The 21,535-nt window shown below is 35.8% G+C and overlaps 1 protein-coding gene across 1 annotated transcript in view; it reads left to right on the top strand.

Moving 5' to 3' along the window:
- Positions 1-115: 115 nt before the first annotated feature.
- LOC144837345 (tudor domain-containing protein 1-like) overlaps positions 116-21,535 on the top strand; it is a 26,733-nt gene continuing 5,313 nt past the window's right edge. The window contains exons 1-21 of the mRNA XM_078692406.1: positions 116-181; positions 1,141-1,245; positions 1,845-1,898; positions 2,812-2,901; positions 3,564-3,660; positions 5,643-5,734; positions 5,883-6,003; positions 6,471-7,035; positions 7,195-7,297; positions 8,019-8,109; positions 9,071-9,211; positions 9,564-9,737; positions 10,118-10,286; positions 10,584-10,827; positions 11,545-12,655; positions 13,122-13,257; positions 14,052-14,171; positions 15,675-15,788; positions 17,139-17,312; positions 17,963-18,129; positions 18,925-19,103. Of these exons, the coding sequence (XP_078548532.1) occupies positions 162-181; positions 1,141-1,245; positions 1,845-1,898; positions 2,812-2,901; positions 3,564-3,660; positions 5,643-5,734; positions 5,883-6,003; positions 6,471-7,035; positions 7,195-7,297; positions 8,019-8,109; positions 9,071-9,211; positions 9,564-9,737; positions 10,118-10,286; positions 10,584-10,827; positions 11,545-12,655; positions 13,122-13,257; positions 14,052-14,171; positions 15,675-15,788; positions 17,139-17,312; positions 17,963-18,129; positions 18,925-19,095 (4,059 nt within the window). The 5' untranslated portion in view covers positions 116-161 and the 3' untranslated portion in view covers positions 19,096-19,103. The remainder of the gene's footprint in view (positions 182-1,140; positions 1,246-1,844; positions 1,899-2,811; positions 2,902-3,563; positions 3,661-5,642; positions 5,735-5,882; positions 6,004-6,470; positions 7,036-7,194; positions 7,298-8,018; positions 8,110-9,070; positions 9,212-9,563; positions 9,738-10,117; positions 10,287-10,583; positions 10,828-11,544; positions 12,656-13,121; positions 13,258-14,051; positions 14,172-15,674; positions 15,789-17,138; positions 17,313-17,962; positions 18,130-18,924; positions 19,104-21,535) is intronic.

A 21,535-nucleotide genomic window follows, 5' to 3' on the forward strand; every position in this document is an offset into this window, starting at 1 on the left:
GTGGACTGAAGTTTAAAGTTCAGGCAGAGGATACGCTCAATTAGCCAATGAGAATAGGTGAAAAAAATACACTGAAGAAGTTATTTTGGCACCCACCACCAACAACCTCTCTCGCGTGTGTGCATCTTCGTTGACTGCACGGAGGCTTGCGTTTGCAGCACATGTTGTGCTCATCTCTAATGTAAGTATATGTTTAATGGTTGTTTTTGATTTAATATAATTGATAATTATTAAAATGTCATTGACCAGTATTACATCACCTTCCAATGAAAGGATTCGTAGGCCTACTACTACTACTGTATTATTACGTTTATTTTGATTGACGACGGTCATCCTCATTGATATTCCTCGTCTCGACCTCGTGGCTGTGAATCTTTGTTTGGGGGTGGTGGCGCGCCTTGCCTTTGGGCTAGGCTAGCTCGGGCTAGGCTACTTAACTACATTACAGCTAGACACTAATCTACGGGGTAGGCCGCCCATGTAGCCTGCCAATTTTAATGAAATGATCAGTTCAGTCTCGTGTGCCAATTTCGGACACCTTTTGTCGTCCTTGACCTTCCTTGTCATATGAACTTTGTGGACCATACCATTAATCATTATAAAGAGACAGAAAAATAGGGTTGGTCGGTAGTGTGGTATTTGTAGTAAACTGTACTGCTTTATTTATGTTGTACCTTCTTTGTTTCGTGTACAGTCGACCTTCTCATTTACGTACATTGTATTGTAGCTAGCCATTTTGTTTTTTTGCGATCAACCATGTGGTTTTTTTCAATAACATGTGCAGGGTGGTATCCATGCACTCCCAGAAGTTAAGTGGGAATGATGATGTCCTGACTTGTTTCCCGTACACTTGTGTCTACGGGACCGAGGCGAAGCACTCTGTGCTTAGAACACCCTCTAGTCCTGACCAAGTCTAGTCCACCCAAAAGTGGGCTGAATCGTCCCACCAAAAGTGGGCCGAATTGTCCCGGATTCCAGTATTGTAGATCGATATAGAGGGCGCTAAGTACCTTTAGCAGCCAGAGCAAAGGTTACAGTACACTACAGCATCCCTAGCCTTGCATACCGCAAATTAAAGAGTTGATTAACAGTAAACTAAATTAAAATATATTTACTTATATTAACATTTTCATTTGATAGGCTTTCTTTAGAAGAGAACTGTTTTGACTCTGTACCGTCAAAGTTATCGAATAAAGTGAAAGAGAGCCCTCACTGGCCCAGTCAGGATCTACAAAATAGTGACAGGTAACAATTACAGATCACAGTGGTCTTGAGTTGAAGAAATTATATTGTGTGTAAACAAGATATAATCAGATCCTGTTGTAGGCTTATTGACATAGCAGTTGATAGATGGATGTTAATTATAGAACAAAAGCCTAAGAAATTGAAAACAGTGCTAACAGTCTTGTTAATTGTAAAATAAACTATTTGTTTTGGGAAAATGTTGTTTAAAATCATGGATTTAGAAAATTGGCCTATAAACTATTCCTAGAGCTAGGATTAAAAAATTGTCAGATTTGTAGGGGCAAATAACCAATTATGAAGAGGTTAGGGATCTGAAAGGTGGAAATTTCAGAAAAATGTGAATCTCTGAGATCATGTCATTTTATACTCTTGTAAATTATTTAATATATTATTATTTATTTATTGCTATTTCTGGAAATGATGATTTTATAGTGGTATTTTTGAGTTGAGAAAACAAATCTCAAACAATGATGTAAACTCCATTACTGATTCAGAAATAGGCACTTTTTAATGTGAGTGTCTGGTTCTGTGAGAGTACATTATAATATGACTATGACAATTTTCTATAATTTTTAATTTAAATTATTTTATTGTTGCAGCTGTCACAATATTAGATTAACAGTGCCACAGAACATTGTTAATAAAATGGAGAAGTAAGTACATTAAATAAATAAACTACAGTAGAACCTTCATTTTACGTACGGTACGGGACTGGAAGGCGTATGTAAAACAAGGGATTCGTAAAATCGAGGTTGACCTTAAATTAACCCCAAATACGTAGAGATCGTAGCTATAAAGGCTACCGTGTTTGCCTACTTTACTGTACAGCTTGCAGGTGGTCACTAGCTAGGCCTTGCCTACTAGACTATTCAGGCCAGGCTAGTACTAGTAGGCCTAGCAAGATGTGAGGCCTAACTAGAAAAGTACAGTATATACAGCCTGTGCGTTTAAATAAAGGGTTAAAAATAAAATATAAATGTTCTTGTATTTTCTATCAATAAAAACAGTCGCTGCTGTAGGGGGAATGCACGTGTGTAGCTTGTCTCACACAGCAGAATTCCTCACACAGCCATGGCTTTGTTTGTTGTTAAATTGCGCCCTCAATGTAAGAAAATGATGACGTCATCGGTTATTTTAAGCGTACATAAAATCAAGGGAACGTAAAATCAGGGTACGTAAAATACAGGTTCTACTGTATGTATTATAACATTAACATTTGATAAAAAACAAAACATAAAAATGTAGATGGAGACTAACAAATTCAGAAAAAGTTTAAATGATAATTTTGTAGAGTGGAGTTGTGGCTTGGTTGTTATAATGTTTGGCTACCAATCCAAGGGTCCTGGGGTCAAGTCCTGTCATATGTCAGGATTTTTTCTAATGACAAATTACAACTCTACTCCCTAAGATTTTGTTTATGTAGAGCATCTTTAAGAAGGATAGTGAATGAATTCTCTTATTGTTATCCTTGGCAATTTGCCTAAATATATATAAAAAAAAAAAAAACACCTTATGCTGCCTAATTTGAGAAACCTGTCACATGGTACATGCTTTTATTTCTTATAGGTCACCTTCTCAACTTAACAATTGGAATCCTATGAGGGATGAATTTAACGATGATAAATTCAATTCTTATGAGACCGGTCTTCCAGGAAAGTATGTACTATTTCATTGTTAAAGTTAAAAAAATTGCATTTTATTGATTAAACAATTCTGTATGTACACACGCACCATGCTATGCTTTTAAATCTTCAGAAATACTCTAGGTATTTTTGGAGGGTCTGTAATTTTCTCATACATTTTCTTACAGATAAAAAAAATATTCTAAATTTAAATTGGCCATATCAAAGTAATATTAAAGTTATTCACTTTAAGTCGAAAATTTGAGCCAAAAACAACAAGTTTACGTAATTAACAAGTAAATTAATTTGATTACATTTCGTCTGGAAATCGTCACGAGCGAAAGTAAACAAAGATTTCAAACCATGAGTATGCATGATGCGAATTAGGATTGTTTACAACTCGTCACGGTTGAGAAGGTGTTTTCACACAGATTGCGAGGAAGTTTTATGATTATGCATACAGAGTAGCCAAACAAGCGCGTTGCATTATGAGATATGTTTTGATCGAAAACTTTGACTGGAACAAAAAAAGTCTGTATTTCGGTTAAATTTTTTTTTTTCGGCTAATTTTTGGTGAACTATTTTTTTACAATTTTTTTTCGAATTAGTCAAAGGGACAATACGTCTTTATATTTACCAATATGTTATAAAAATTAATTTACAATTAACTTCTATTTGTGTAACTTTACATTTCAGTATGAGTGCCAAAAAAGGTAATCAAGAATATGACAGACTTGTACGTCAAACTGGATTTCAGTTTTATATAACTGGAATCCCAAAACAGATGACCCAGGTAAATTCTTGTTGATTCGCATATGATTTGAACCAAACCCTCTCAGAAGCTTTCAATTTCTTTACATATCCTTTGTCATTGTTCAGCTCTATAAAACCTCGACCTTGAAAGTACTGCGGAGGCAGTACTGGCACAGGGGGATAATTAAGCGAGGATGCCGAGGGCACAGCCTCATTCGGTAGAGCTCGCACCGCTGCTGCGATTGGCTCCAGTACAACTGGGGACAAACCTTCGTCCTGCGTACCACTCTGCGGTGGAGGCGCAGCGGCCGTTGCAGGCGTGTTCGGCAAGACTACCGGCGCTTCGGTTTCTACTAGTGGGGCCGGGGGATCCTCCTGAACCCCCGACGGACGCGGCAACGTCTGAAACCGCGACTCCTGACTACAGGTGCGGCAGTGAATGCACAGCAAGTGGCGGTCCCACTTGACTGTCGCACGCTGGCCTCTGCATTGCAGACATTCAGATTTTGGCATATCGGCGGACACAGTACGCAACCTAGCAAAGATAAGGAACAATACAACCTGACTGTAGCTTTGTTGTTGTTTCACGCAACAGTGCGTCCACGCCTCAGCTGAGACAGTCCAGGTGACAATGCAAATTCCTTTGTCCTTTGTTGTTTGTTAGCGTGGCCGTTCAGCGGCCTAAAATCCAATGATCTGGGTGTTGTTTCTTCCTCTTTTAATCTTCTTTATTCTAAGGAAGACCCCGATTTAAAACGGATCAACTGCTGGTACTGCAACAGGCCGTAGGAATACACTTAATATCCTGGCCAAGTCAACTGGTAAACAGCGTAATAGGAACTCTTTGTATAGTATGTACAGTGTACAATTCTAACACTTAGTATCATACGACGTAATGCTTTCACGTTACGAAAGAAAATGATGACGTTGGTACGTTCCCACATGAGGGCGTGGTAGCGGACTGGTCCATTATAATACAGGGGTGTTCTAGGAACTTTTCACTTTCGTATCTAAAGCCCTTCCTCTGGAGAGCACGGGCTATTGTCGGTTTATACAGATAAGCTAGCACTCGTAGACTACTAACACCACTACTGGTTTGTGTAATTTCTTTACATATCCTTTGTCATTGTCCAGCTCTATAAAACCTATTTTTATTTGGTGTTATGATACCCGAAAAGGTTCATTCAGTAACATCTATCTAGCATTCAAGAAACAACCTCCACTTCATTGTCTATCACATGACTAACTTACCTGGATAAAACCGACATAGAGCTTTCCCCTCTCCAGGGAGAACATCGGAAAGTAAAAATAATCTTCGTATTCTCCTCCAAGACAGTGGTATCGTCCATGACTGCGCCCTCAGGTGGGCCACGGCCATATATACCTCATCATTTCTTTTAGAGAAACTGAAAACGCATCTTTTTGATGTATTTAGCTCCGCCATTTTATTCATATCTTATTATTATTTTATTGTTTGCTAGGCAGGATAGTTAATGCTTACATCATTATGACATTGAATTATTAAATAGCTGGCTTGTTTTGGCAAGTTTGGTGAAACAGTGTGGTGATGTGAGATTCTATTTTCTGTTCTGTTGTTTTGGTTAATTAGGCCGTTTCTTGGTTTTTTTTTCATCGAGACGACATTATTTGTGAAACGAGCTATACAAATAATTAACATTAAAATATGTATATATGTGATGACAGAATCCAAAGATTGTCATCTGGTCCTGACATAAAATTGCCAAACCAAATCTCCATGACGACCTAGGTTGGCGCAAAATCGAAAGCTCCCTACTACTGTTCCATAAATAACTTCAAATTAACATTCTCTAGTTTTCAATTTGCTAGAACTTGTATTGCATTCATTATGGATTTTCTTTTGTTCTAGTCGTTGCTCAGTTCCTTATCTCTATGTTTATCCGTGGCAACATGAAAAGATATAGAAAATTAAATAAATTGCACCATTCTGTTCCCTTAGTTTAAGTTTATCGATTTTTCCAATAATATAATAATTTTTTTTAGGAGGGACTAACAAATCTGTTTTCAAGAGCTGGAAAAGTTGTCTCCTGCAAAATTTGCAAATCTGATCGCCATGACACTGAAACAACTTTTGGGTGAGCAATCTTCCTTTCTAGTCTTTTAAGTGCCATATATGGTACCAAGACAACCCTGATTACAAACATCACTGACTGAAATAGTAATGGCTTTCTTATGTTTAGATTAGTCATAGGCTATATGATTAATTTTGTAAATTTGTTATAGTTTTGTTGGAATGTCAACCGTTAGTGAACTCAGCAAGGCTCACACACAGTTGAACAACTACCAAGTTGGTAGTCAGACACTCAGACTGAGAGTTGCCAAAGATACAGAAATGTATTTGAAGGTAAGTATCAACCACTCATCAATAGTGGATTGTCAGTTCTACTGTATCTGCTCTGTCTACACTATCAAACTTTATGTGACAAAAGAATGTGATGTGCCCATATTATATGAACATGATGATGTCATATTTGGGCATATCAATACCATATTTGGGAACATCACACTTTTTTTGATAGTGTAGACAGAGCTTTGGACAATTTAATACAAACTGAGCATACATGATAATATCTGAAGTAGCTTTGCATCGGGGAGCTAAGTTAATTGGTCACATTTATTTGAATTACTTCATATCAAGTACATTTCAGAATACCTGCTGCTTTCTTTGGTTCAAATCTAACCCTAGGACATCATGCCCAAAGCATAAGACAATCTGTCCCTGAAGTCTGGTTGTAATCTTCCGTACCTCTGCCTGACCTTGCACCAAATTCTTGTCGGATTTTTGAACAAACATTTTTTGTTATTCTTTAGAACGAAGTGGCAGATAACTCTTTCCACTTCAGCGGAGGTGAATCGCAAAGCAGTAGTCGTAGTCCCCGTAGAATGGACAATCGGTATGGTAGCCGAGAAATGTCTTCAAGTGAACGTAGTGACGTAGATCATGCGCGAGAAGAAACGAAACAAGATGCGCAACCAAATCTAAAAAAAACATTTTCATTCAAAAGTCAAGGTGCTATGCTAATTCAGGTTCGTGTAGAGAGTAATCAACGTAAGGTGCGTATAAGTGATAAACCTCTCGTTCTCAAGACGGACAATGCTCAGCTTTCGGGAACGTTGAAAGACACTGTAGTTAATGTTCACAGCACCGGACTCAATCTCGGAGAACTTGAGGCCGAAGATTTAAAGAACGTGTCGGCACAAATCCAAAGATCCAGACACAGTAGTTTAGATCAAAAGGAAGTGCAGCCAAGTGAAAAAGTTTCTGTGGTTGACACTAGTGTTTCAAAGGGCCAACAAGAAGTTGTTAGTAAAAGCCAGCATTTTGAAGGCGCTGGAACAACTTCTATTGCACCTTGCCTCAACTGTGGACGCCCAGGTAAAATAAATTTTATTAAAAAAGCAAATTGGTTTCTTCAGTCATGCTGTCGTTTTAAAATATGTATAATTTTAAATTTCTGAATTTGATTACATTTTTTAAAACACTTAAAGAGGTTAGTTGATAATAACAGAATGTTTCACGCTTACTTAATTGCAGGAATGCGATGTTGCTCAGCGTGCAAGAGTAAATACTGCACACAAGCATGTCAACAGAAACACTGGCCTTCTCACAAGTTGCACTGTAAATCCATTCAAGCCAGGTAAGTAGAGTGAATGCTAATAGCCCAAATGTAGGTTAGTAGTAACTAGGCCTAGTAGTAGTACAGCATGGTTGTCTCTGGCCGGTCGTTGTCGCACAAGAGTGTGTAACTTAATAAAACGGCTATGTTTACACTCTAGCAAACACAGAATCTCCATCGTCCTCCCATGACCGTTCCTATTAACCAAATATCATCATCATCTTTTATTTGAGTCAGCTTTCTCCCTCTTCCAACGGGTTACTGACTGTCTCTCGTTCCAGGCTGCTACACCATCTCTTCACTTCTTCCTGTCTTGTGCATCATGTTCCTCCAAACAAACTTTCCTCTTTCTTTCTTTACCGTATCTTTCCATGTCGCCATTGGCCGTCCTCTTTCTCTTCTACCTCCAACTTCTAAATTCTAAGCTCGCTATACTGGTTCATCTCTTAGAATATGTCCCATTCATCTCGAGCTACTCTAAATTATATATCTTGATGGAAGCTGTATATTGTCAATTGGACTTAATATTTGACATTTTTTATTTATTTGACATTTTTTATTTAGATTAATAGATACATATTACAGTAATTGCAGTACATTAGTTTAGGATTTTGTACCTCACTCAATTTGTCCGATTTAAGAATATAGTATTATGAATATCTGTGTTAGTATGATTATGAAAAGAAAGAAATTGGTTGCTGCTGTTTTTGTATTTAAACGAAAGTTTTAATTTTAATGACAGACTAGAGGCGTCGGGAGGTTCTGCCAAAAAGGATAATTATATCTATCTGAAGGACCTGGCTTATTTTCAACCAGAAAAACAAGAATTACAGGTAATTTAAAATTAGTATAGTTATTGTATATAAAACTTATAAATCTTATAAATCTTAAGAACTCAAATTTACTTTATGTTCCTTTTGTAAGACTTAGCAAAAGCCAATTTTTTATTACAGTTCATGGACCTAAATTATGGAATAACTTAAAAGAGAATCTAAAAAAATGTGAAAATGCAAAAATATTCAGACATCAAATTAAGATTAATTATTTGGAAAATTATCATATATAAATATATTATTATTATTATGCCACTTTTACCTAATTTGTACACATTTTTATTTTGTATTTATGTTTTGTTGTGTCTTTCTGAGACAGGCCTTAGCCTCTAAGTCTGATCCAAATTAATGAAATCATTATTTGTTTATATTGTTTACATTGTTTAAGTTTTCATTAATTGAATAAATGTGAAATGAAATGAAATGAAAATGAAATGAACTGATATGAAGATTAATGCAATAATAACAGTATCATATATAATCTGCTCAAGTATAATCCCACCACGTAAATCAGGCTAAATTCATGTTATAAGACTTTGGTTAATGTAATCTGAGTGTAATCCCATTCAAAATTTTCCCCCAAACTTCATACCCAGCATCTCCCCTCCCCCTGAACCCCAAGACTATACTAGGTCATATACGATATATATATAGTAATTTTTTTTTTATAAATTCAAATTTATTAGTTAAGCGGAAAACTATATTCAGTTTGCCTAGCTAATATGAAATGATGCTATAAACTAAACCTCTGTCTAAACTATCAAACTTTATGTGATAAAAAAATGGGATGTGCCCATATATGGACACAGTGATCATATCACTACCCTATTTGGGTACAATTACATCACACTTTTTTTGTCAAACTGGTTTGATAGTGTAGACAGAGCTTAAGCGTTGAATAAGATATATTCCAATAAATGTTTCATAGTGTGTCACTTTGACTTATTTTTTCACTTTACAGGCACTTGCAATACACGTTGTTAGTCCTGATGAGATTTGGATTCAACTGATGCAGAGCAAAAGCAAAGAATATTTTTCATTGATATGCTCAATGACTGATATATACAATGCCATGGATGACAGCTCTCCCTATAAACCAAAGGTAAATAGGGATATTAACACTCATACAGTAGAACCCCTATAAAATGTCCTGTCCATATAAGTAGGGATATTGGTTTGGCCTTAGTGTTAGAACATGTTGGCTTCCCAGGAAAGTATCCCATTAATATGGATGCCCCAAAGCATGGGTTTTCCTGAATTTTAAACAACCTATGATACTTTGCTAGTGGTCAAAGGTCAGTTCTGGATATGTAATTGAATTTTATGAAGAAAAAATGTCATCCATAACACATAAAGTTAAGATTGAATTTTTAAAGAAATGTGCAGGCCAACCCACAAAATGCTGGTCTACCATAAACACACTTGCCAACTCATGTCAATGTTATTATCTCCAGGTCGGTACGCTGTGTGCAGCTACAACAGATGAGGAATGGTATAGAGGTACGATCCTGGAGATTAAAGAAGACAACATTGTGTCTGTACGCTTAATTGACTATGGTGACATTAGGGACATTCATCTTAAGGACCTACGTCACTTGATTCAACAATTTAGCAAGACACCAATTTTGGTATGTGATTCATATATTCTGTGATTGTATGCAGTTTTATAGTGTTCCTTGGTATAAACAGAGCTGGTTCAATATCTAATAATAATAATTGTGATATTAACGTCAAATTCTTTGTATCTTTTTATCAATATTGCATTCAGCATTGCTTGAGTATTACAGGTAAATAAAGTTTTCCGGCCGATTTCTAGGCCTGGCCCTATATTATATATAGAAGCTTTTAGGCCACTGACACCCAGCTTTAAAAAAATTAATAAAAATCATTAAGTGGTGTTATTCAACCTCCGGTGAATTATGTCAGTGCTTGATCTCAATCCTGGGGAGAACACTGTGTTGGTCAATAAAAATACACCAAGATAGCGGTTGTTCTTTTCTTAATTTAGGCCAGTCCGTGTAAGCTTGTAGATATTGAACCTATCGATGGGAAGTGGTCAACTGAAGCCTGTGGTTACCTGGTAACTATGCTGGTCAACAAACAATGTAAAGTAAACCTGAAGAAAGTCGAAAATGGCATTTTCCCAGCAACTATTACTATGACACAAGGAAAAGAAGGTAATTTGTAATTTTTGAAGGGGTTGATAAAAAAACCCCAAAATAATGAGGAAATCCATGTGTAACATTTTTGTAGGTATATGTTACATGTGACATTATGTTGCAAAAATTGTTTCATTTTTTACCAGCACATGCAAAATGTATGAGCTAAAGGTAGAAATTAATAAATACATTAAAACACCTATTAAGGGGCTGTAATGTTAAATATATATTATCCCTCATTTATTTAATAAAATAGTGTCCCAATTGTGTTTAATCAAATCAAATTGAACGCATTCTGTTTTTTGTTTTTACCAGAGATTTGTGTTGAGAAAAAGCTAATAGATGCGAAATTTGCACAACCGAAGCAATCTAGACATACAGTTCTGCCTAGTGTCATGGACAAGATTTCTACTGGGGACAAACTGGATGTGGTGGTTACATCTGTAGAAAGTGCCTCTGCCATATTTGCTACTTTGTCGAAGAATGTGTTGGCGTTAATGGAACTTCAAGACGCCCTGATGAATCGATACTCAATCCTTCCATCTAACCAGACCTACAGGTATTTGTCCATTTTTTAGTCTGCTACAGTTGTGAGGTTGCGATTGAATGCATTTAAAAGCATGGAAAAAACACCAATGAATTGTTTCCGTTGATATTTATTCAGATATGGTTAACAATTGTAAATTTAATTTTAAGATCACTCGTTTGGATAGGAAGAGGTAAAATAGAATTGGTTTATTTTACATGGATAGAGTTCTGCAACCAAAAATGCGTTCAACCTGCCTGAGTGACTCCAAGGTCACCAATGGTTTGGAATAGGCTTATTGAAGTAATCATTTTAAAACTTAATAATTTTCAATAAAAACAAACTAAAATTTCAAAAGATCACTAAATATTTGTTTTTAATAATCTATTTATTCTTCAACTACAATTTAAGTTAAAAAAAATCAAGCTAAGATACATTATGTGATAGAAATACAGATATCTATAGTTAAACGCATTTTTGGTTGTGCTAGCAACCACGCAGCGCCATCTATCGTGATGTCACACAGCAGAACTCTATAATAAAGGACAACATCACTTTACATGGCTATCATCTAGGCTTAGCAAGACAGTCGTATAACTGGCGAAACGTTGAGACATTATCAACTTTCACAGGAAACACTGGTCTACCACAAACTTTACTTCATTTAAGTGTTTAGTTGACATGCCAATTATATATATAAATATATCTATTTTTGAATAAATCTGTATTAATTTATATACATTTCTGTAGTCCACAGGTTGGAGAAATTTGTGCTACAAAGTTTGTCGATAATTTTTGGTATCGTGGGCGTATTTTGGCAATTGATGGGTCAAAGGCTAAAGTGTTATATGTTGACTATGGGAACCAAGAGGTAATATCTGTAACAGACTGCCATCCACTTTCAAAAGACCTTCTGAAACTAGACGAGCAGTTGGTGACCTGTAGCTTGGCCAACTCTAGTGGAAAAGATGTTATGAAGTCAGTAAAGGATTTGGAAGAAACCAGGATCAAAATACAGGTTTCTGGAAAAGTTAATGGCATATTAAGGATTGAGCTATTGACTGGTGACAACACAAAAACAGAAAGTAAATCGCCGTTGTTGCCCACACCTTCTCAAGACAGTCCGACAAAGTTTCAAGAAAGAAGTAGTCCAGTCATTCAGCAAGCATACAGTATTAGTACACCTCAAGAAAGAAGTCCATCTAGCAGTCACCAAGATTCGTATCGACAAAGGAGTACCTATAATAATAGATCTCCCATGAATGGTGATGTGAAATCACCAGAAAACTATGGTAATCAAGAACAGAGAGGTAAAAATTCTTACAGAAATGATAGTAAGACCTCTACTTACAATGGTTATCAACATCAGCCAAGCAACTTTCAAAAGTTCAACAATCCAAATATACCTCCTAGCCCGGTAATGGCAGAAAAATGTGAAATGATGTCATTGAACGAGGGGAAAATAGAGACTGCGATGATCTGCGTTGCAAATGGACCTAGTAGCTTTTATGTTCAGGTCAATCAACCAACCTCCGTCCGTGCCATCCAACAAATTAGCGACCCAATGTCCGAAGATTATAGCAATATAAAAGAAGTGCATTCGCCAGTCGTTGGAGAATTGTGCATCGCAAAGTTCAGTGATGACTATTGGTACAGAGCAGAAGTTTTGAGCATCGGTACTAACAAACTGAATGTTAAATTTATTGACTATGGAAACATTGATCCAGTCCAGAAAGACGATGTTCGCCGAATCAAAGAGCCGTATTCCAAGATTCCAGTTGTCGCCATCCATTGTGCCTTGCATGGTGCTCCAATCACTGATAATCCAAAAGATAAACAGTCACAAGAATTTGCGGAAAAGGTTTGTATAATATTTTGAATCATGTTTTCAATCTCAAAAGTAACGGAACAATACGAATAATTGTATGTGTAACCATGGAAGAAGTAATAACATATAATGATCTGGGTAAACTTCTATACAGATACAGTAATTAACTTCTGACCAATCAGAATCAAGCAATCCAAAACAAAATGATACTCCATCACATTGTTTTATGTTAATGGTTTATCTATTAAGCTCTGTCTACACTATCAAACTTTGTGACAAAAAAATGTGATGTGCCCATATGGACATGATATCATATCACTACCATATTTGGGCACATCACATTTTTTTGTCAGATAGAGTTTGATAATGTAGACAGAGCTTTTGTTTGTATGCACAAACAGATTTTATTTATTCCATATGTAGAATATATGGTTAGAGTAGTGTCATGGATTATGTTTTCAAATGTTTCAAATTTGAATTTTCAATTACTGTATTCTAGTTTGTGAACAAAGTCGTTGGAGTGAAAAGAGTTGGTGTCACACCAAAAGGAGTCAGTCTTGTGGAGATATTTGACAAAAAAGGTTCTAACCGACCAATTAATGCAGACTACAGCATTCCAGCACAATCGCCAAAGCGTGAGTTGAGGAGTTGATTAAATGCCTAAAGCTCTGTCTACACTATCAAACTTTATGTGATGTGCCCATATATGACCATGATGATGTCATATCACTACCATATTTGAGTATATTACTGCCATATTTGGACACATCACACTTTTTTTTGTCCAACTAGTTTAAGATAAGATAAGATAAGATAACTTTTATTGATCCTCAAAAAGGAAATTCATTGCTCGTCAAAAAAAAAGAAAACACATCATTTGATAGTGTAGACAGAGCGTTAGGTGTTTAAAATGTGGAGCACTGTACTGTAGTGCTAATTTGTGATTGGGGTAGCGTTAGCCCTGGTGTGTATTGGTACACTAGAGGCTACCAGACATGTGGGCTAGTGGAATCAACAATCTTGGGCTAGTTTATAAATATTATAATGCTCAACTGTGCTTATTTAAGGACCTTGTAACAAAAGTTGTGCCATCATAAAAATACCTGAACCTAGTGTTTGATGATATATTACATATTATTTGAATGTTTGCATGGTGAAATCAAATGTTGATATAAAGTTTGCGGTACACCACGTGTATTAGTTCTGAAAAGAACTGTTGAGTTTCTCGACGTTTCGATCAATATGCTTTGATTGTCCTCAGGAGTGAGAAACCGCAAACGTTATATCAACATATTACATATTACCATTTAAAACATTTTTAGACATAATAAGACCATTTAAAATTCTAATCTCTTTGTACATTAATGTAATAATAATAATTTCTATATTATATATATATATGTTTGTACTATCATTTGATTATTTTCAGAAGTGGATAAAAACGTTCCAACAGTTCTATTCAGAGAGTTGGAGTTACAATGTGAAACGAAAGCAACTGTTATGTATGTTGTCAGTCCATCAGAGTTCTACTGTACAAAGGTGGAAGGTGGTACGTAAAATTAATCCATGTCTTCTCATCAATATTCATCATATTGTTCCTAATCCTGTATTTAATCTTCAATCTTTTTAATTATCATTTCAAGAGTTATCCATTTGCCTTTATTTAATTGTCTATTGTTATCTGTGTCTTCTCTCATCTCATCGATATCATCATTATCAGTTATTGTTTCTCAATTCAACATTTATTTTTGACAAAAATCAACACTGGTACGTACAAGACAAGAAGAAAAAAAATAGAGAATCATTTAGTCATCATCATCATTTTACCATTTTAAAAGTATAATCGCGAGATATTTATTTATTGAATTTGAATGTTGATGATTCAAATTTGTGATGACAAAATGTTGTGAACAAGTGACCCTCCTAACGTTTGACTTGAGTAAGCACCAAGTTTTTAGAGAATAGTTAGAATTTATAGATCTATTTGTAAAAATTATGTAATAACTAGATAAATTTGTGTTCAGACATATTTATCTATGATTTATTTGCGTTCAACGTTCGATATTGCATTATAGAATCATTTTTCTATTAGATGTGCCTACAACAGTCGAGTCTTCAAAATATGTAACTAATGATCCCAAAACGCTTATCATCAGCGACTCGATAGTAAGAGACTTTGACGAAGATATTCTAGAAAACACAACAGTTGTGTGTCTCCGAGGCAGAAGAGTAATCGACATTAAACATCATTTAGATGAAGCGCCTGTACATGAATTTAGTACAGTAATAATTCACGGCAGTACGAACGATTGCACGACAGAAGCTGATGAGAAATTTGCAGAGGGTGTCTATGATGAGATTGTCGACAATCTAAAGAGGAGGGCGCCGGATTTGACAATTGCGTTCTCAACCGTATGTCCTCGGTTTGATGATGAATCCTTTCAAGCTCATGTCAATAAGTTAAACTATAAACTCCGGGAATTGTCGGTGCAAAGCGGTTGTATACAGATTAATAACGATGTCAATTTTCTGTTAAATGATGGTACCGTGGATCGTGCCACTCTGGACAGACGTGGTCTTCATCTTTCAAGAGTTGGCAGTTTGCGACTGCTTGAGAATATCAACGACAAACATCGCATTATTCGGGATAAAAAAGAAACACAAAATGTTCAATGTTCCAATCCAATAAGTGGTGAGGCTCATTTTGATATTTTGGCATGCAGTCAATATACATGTGTATTCACTAAACTTCCTTAAGTTTCCTCATGTAACCAAAAAGAATTTATGCAGAATAGGCCTGTACAGGCCTACAGCAGCCATAGTGTCACGATAACCACACCAGGAGGCGATCCCCCTAATTGCATGCCAAGTTATTCACTATTTATTTTCACACAACCAACGGCTTTACATCTCATCCAAAGGACGAGGCGATGAGTTTAAAGCATCACGTTGGAACAATACATATGAATTTTTATTTTTAAGCAGTTTTATAGACCTTTATTTTTGTATCTTAATTTGTCCTCTTAATTTAAATTATTTGTTCTAATTTTAGATATTCTTGCACTTAAGAACCTTATGGAAAGCCTAAACACAAAATATGCCAACAAAGGAAAGAATTTCGACTACGTTCCAAGGAAGGGCGAGATGTGCTGCAGTATATTTGCAGGTATGCATGATATTAATTACCCAACTTCTTATAATAACATAATAACAGTATGCCATTACCTGATACACATAAAGGTCTTCGTTCTGAAATAGAATCTGTTGTTATTCCAAAAACACACCTTGAATCTTATCCCAAGTGCTTTTCTTAAACTGAAGCACCATTGGTTTGGAACCAGCTTCCACTCTATATCCGTCAGTGTCAATCTATCAAGCGGAGTGGAGTGGAGTTGTGGCTTGGTGGTTATGATGCTTGGCTACCACTCTAAGGGTCCTGGGTTCAAGTCCCGTCACATGTCAGGATTTTTTCTAAGGACCAAATTACTCCACTCCCAAAGACTTGTAATAAGACTTTGTTTATGTAGAGCATCTTGTGTATATGTTTGTCTTGTGAACCTCTGAGGGTCCCTAATGATCAGCAATAGCTGGATGGATCACCCTCATTAAATATGGTTTAAAAAAAAAAAAAAAAAAAAAAGCAATTCAAGTCAATCTTACCGGTTTCAATAATTCTTTATGGTCTTATATCGCTGTGAGACAGCGCTTTAAAATGGTTATTATTATTACCAGTTTCAAATATTGTTTGCCCACACATGTTGTCACACACTGATTTCTAGCAGGTTTACCATGATTGGACAGTATCAGCGTAAGTCAACGAATCATCCAAACCAGACCTCTTGTTTGGTTTTCTCTTCCCAGCTTTCACAAAATTACACACTGTTTGTAGCTATGGAAAAGATGATGATGATTTGCCGTATGAACACTAGGCAAATTACTAAAGGAGATCTTCTTATCCCTCGTCCTTACCTTGAAATCTTTAAACTTTCTTTTAGTTTCAATGCTCCTTCTTTCTTTAATTCTCTACCTTTAAGCATTCGTAACTCTTACAATTTCTTCTCCTTTAAATCTCTTTTGAAAAAACACCTGTTTCTCTCTCTCTGATTTTATTTCTTTTTATCCTTCTTTCATTGTAGGCCTACTGTATATTTATATTTATAGGAATAAATGATAATTTATTTATTTCTATTTAGCTTTACATTTTGTATCGAGCACTTTCGCTTTCATGATCTGCGTTAATTTTACCACGAATTATATTTATATTTATATATATTTATTTTTTATATATTTTTTAATTTTATGTTTTTATAGTTTATTTTGTATTTACTATTTGTATTGTTTGAGGGTCCCTAATGATCAGCTGATGCTGGATGGACCACCCTCATAAAATATTGTTGAAATAAAATAAATAAGATTAAACAATTGATTTAACATTTAACAAAGTTAATGGTCACAGAAATATGCAATGAGTTTAATTTGAAATTTACTTTTCTTCTTTTTGTCCATTCTCTTAAAGAGGATGAGAGTTGGTACAGAGCTCTTGTTTTGGATGTCAGCGTCGACAATCGGTGTGCCTCTGTCCAGTATGTAGATTATGGCAACAAGGAGAAGGTTGCATTTGACAGCGTTCACCCACTTGACAAGGAATTTTCAACTACACCATGCTTAGCTATAAAGTGTTGCTTAGCTGGTAGGTTTTTTTACCAACATTTTTGACACTGTATTAGTATTATTCGTTTCTATCTATTATGCGATAAAACTTTCAGTATGACAGTACTAATTTTAAGTGAGTCGCGTATTAAATACAGCTCATTGACATGCTGTTGCAAAAAAATATGATTAACCTTTGATTTTTTTCCAATAATATAATATTGAATAACTATAGTTAAATTCTCCCCAATATGCTATCAATAAGTGACTAAGACTAATTGCTAAAACTGCAGTGTTATGGCGCTTCCAATTAAGACTGGCACGTGCTTAGTTTTTAATTTAACGAAAGACACTGGACAACTAGTTTTTAGTTCTATGTACTTACAAGTAGTGAAGTTCAGTCGCAAAAAAGGATATGCATCATACGTATTTCACATTGTCTATTTCGTGCATAGCTTACCTGGATAAACCAACATTAGCCCGTGCTCTCCTGAGGGAGGGCTTAGATACGAAAGTAACACGTTTCTAGAACACCCCTGAACCATATGGACTAATCCGAAACCATGGCCTCATATAGGAACGCCCCAACGTACCACCATCATCATTTCTTTCTTTCCTATTCCACATTATTTTCTTGAATCGGATAAATGGATTTTAGAGGAAAAAAGTTTTCTGTTTTTACTATTTAAGGAACCCGTCCAGACCAAGGCAGTGCATGGTCTGAGGGAGCTATTGACAGATTTAAAGATGCTCTTGGGCAAGGTGAAAAGCTTTTGCATATAAAACTGATGTCGCATGACGATGGATGGAATTATATTGAAGTAACAGATCCCACCACATATGAAGTCTTAAACAAGGTATGATAGATTTAGATTTTTATTGATACACACTTTAAATTGTCAATCTCATTATCATCTTAAATGCTAATCGTTGTTAGACATTACTGGTCTCACTTGTGGTCGCCACTCTGTACATCTTTGAGCAAGCATGTGTATAGGTCCACATGTGAAAAATTCTGTTTCCTTTTCAATGTTTACCATCCATGTTGTCAATTGTCAATCTAGCTCGTCAAACATTAAAGCCATGTTTGTGATAAAACCTTTGGTTGGTAACATCAGCATCCAATTCAGTAGAACCTCTATTATGGGAACATTTTCTTAACCAAACAAAGCGTCTCCTTAATAGGTTGTCCCCTGAGTGGATATTTTAGAAACATATATTTCTACTCATTCATTTCACAGGAAGATCCAAAAAGAGAGGTTCTCTGTAATTAAATTCTAAAAATAAAAATGCTTAGAGAGGTTGGGGTGTATTGACAGTGTTCAAAAACACAATGTGCGTAGTTCCCAGGTCAGCAAATCGAAACTCCCTAAAGGCCAAATTACACAGACGAGTGCTAACGGTAATAACAAATATAGAATCTATGACCATTTATACACAACAGAGCAGACAGGCGGTTTCCGTTTGGGATACAGATTCTACATAGGACAAGCTACGCGGTTTTCCACTTACTGTTACAGCTCGTCTGTGTAAATTGATCTTTATACTGATTACGGAATACTATATTATTCTATCTATTCTCTTGTTCCAAGATCCACAAAGTATAACATATTTAATAATCAAATCTATATATTCTCTATTATTCATTATAGGTTTTCCAGAATGCATCCCCTGTTACAAGTATACACGATACTCCGTTGTCATCCCACAGACCAGCCCTCTTGCCGTCTCCATCTACCGACACAGATGTGTTGCTTCTTGAAAAATACGAACAGAAGAAACGAGAACTTGAGGAACTACAGAATATGCTTCAGAAACATTGATTTTAATGGTAATTGCAAAAGAAGACCAAGTCATTTTTTCCAATAAGTTTTCTTTTTCGAGTAGAAATGAAATTAATACCTTGATTCTTATTGAATGGTCTTAGACCCTATTTACACTTACGATTGGGTCCTGGGCCGACCCATGATCGGATCTAAATCTAAGTGTAAATGTTGTCATCTAACAAAACAATAATTGTTAAAAAAGTTATTTTGAAAATCGCTTAACTTAAAAAACAAATTTTTTTTTTCTTAAGCAAGTAAACCTGACCCCTAACCTAGTCTACCCAGTGGCGTAACGGCTATGAGTGCTCAATGGCTAAACCCAGGGAGTTTATGGGGCCCTAAGTAGTGCCCAGAGGAAAAAACAGGCATTAAAATATGTTGAAAAGGGCTAAAAACGTCTGAGGCCTTCAGCGTTGAAGAGCCCTTAGGGTTCCTAAACCAGGGGCCTCCAGTCTCTACATTACGCCACTTCCATTGATATACGTACAGACATTAATAAACAAATCGTTCTCTCTCTCTCCCCCCTCCCCCCACCCCTCTCTCTCTCTCAATATCCATGACATTGGCTAACATCGGTTGACAGTTGAAATAATAATATTATAATAAATATAATAATAATAACCCACTTATTTTTCGAGCATTGTGAATTGAGCCCCCTATAGGACTTTTTCGTAAAGATAGAACACTGTAAAAACAAGTCTTGTAGTGCTTATGTAAGCAACTAAACTAAATCTTAATTGAACATCTGCAAACAAGAGTTATGGCAAATAGGAGCATAACGTTAATACATTGTGTGACTCCATCATGCAAATTCTGATTCTTACTTACTGATCTGGTGAACCTTTATGTCAGTCAGGTCATGAGTTAAGGGTCTTTCACACCTGTTCCGGCACAGTTCCAGTACGGCTAATCGAACGCCAATGTTTCTTTTTTCATGATTCTCCACACAGCTATGTGCCAATCAATATGCGCGTAGAAATATTGACGTTCAAGTGGATTTGTCGGCGCCGGACCGGAACTATGCCGGAACAGGTGTCTCTTCATTAACTCTTATGGGTTAGAGATAGGTTCATTAAAAGTAAAACATTAATATTTTCATTTCCCTACCTTAAGGTTGCCGGTTTGATATGGGTAGTTCAAAATAACACCCCTCCCCAGTGCCCCTCTCCCACCCCCTCCTCATGTATAGGAAGGGAACCTTGTTAATCTTAATAAAATGCATTTTCCACATACACTTCTTCAAAACAATATTTATAATCCCAGATTAATCTTTGTATGAAGTAAATTCTACTGCGTATGGCCAACTTGCATTGCTGTTCTCAATCAGTGGGGTCTTGGTGTCTACTTGGACTTGTTGTTAGAAGGTTGAAAGTTTTTTTCTAGAAATGTTGTTATTTTGATTATATTGTTAATCTTAATAAAATGCATTATTCACATACACTTCTTTAAAACAATATATATAATATATAATCCCAGAACAATCTTTGTATGAAGTAAATTCTACTGGGTATGGCCAACTTGCATTGCTGTTCTCAATCAGTGGGGTCTTGGTGTCTACTTGGACTTGTTGTTAGAAGGTTGAAAGTTTTTTTCTAGAAATGTTGTTGTTATTTTGATTGTACTGCATTTGTGTTTCTTGGTTTGTTGTTCCAAGGATTCTTTGAAAAATTGACAATTGAGACAATTGATTTCACTGCAAGGATGAATTTTCAAATATACATACTTTTATCATAACTGCATTTCTCTGCTGTTGCAGAAGTAATAGCTTCATGCATGATTTAAAGTTATTTTTAAAAGCTTTAAGAAAAGGTGTGATAATTCACAGCTTTTGCACATTTAATATTCCTTAAAAGCTTAAAATCTGTGACTTTTAGGCAGATTTGTGATGCTTTGAAGTACAAGATATCTATGCATTTTTTTCAAACTTCATTCTTTATTTTTTTGTGGAGAATTATATAGATTTTTAATCAAATGTTTTCGCAGAGAAAAAAGATTTGCTGCTCTTTCATTATTTTTCACTACAAGAACAAATTGTTGCAATTTTCTTACCGGTTGAATACTGGTGCCGAGCTCTGATTGGTTGCAAAAGCAAAATAACTAATTTGTTATTTAAAGCATTTTGAAACCTCAAGCATAAATTGTTCTGTAAACGGTTATTAAATTTTATTTTTTTACAGCAAATTTTATCTTACGAATCATCCTGAGCCGTTGCACATTTTTGCATCACAAACCCTTTCACCTGCATGTTTTTAACCCTTTTACACTGTCAAGCTAAATGCAAGTCTGTGAGACACCTTCAGGGCCAAAGTTCCCCCTTAATTGGTTGTCCCCTGAATACGGTTTGCCTTTGGTATTCCAAACAATGTTTACCATCGCTTGTTTGAATTTAGGTATCCTCATTAAGTTAAGGCTAATTTACACAGACGAGTGGTAACGG

Source organism: Antedon bifida, chromosome 3, assembly GCF_963402885.1.
Source record: "Antedon bifida chromosome 3, ecAntBifi1.1, whole genome shotgun sequence".
In the NCBI taxonomy this organism is placed as follows: domain Eukaryota; kingdom Metazoa; phylum Echinodermata; class Crinoidea; order Comatulida; family Antedonidae; genus Antedon; species Antedon bifida.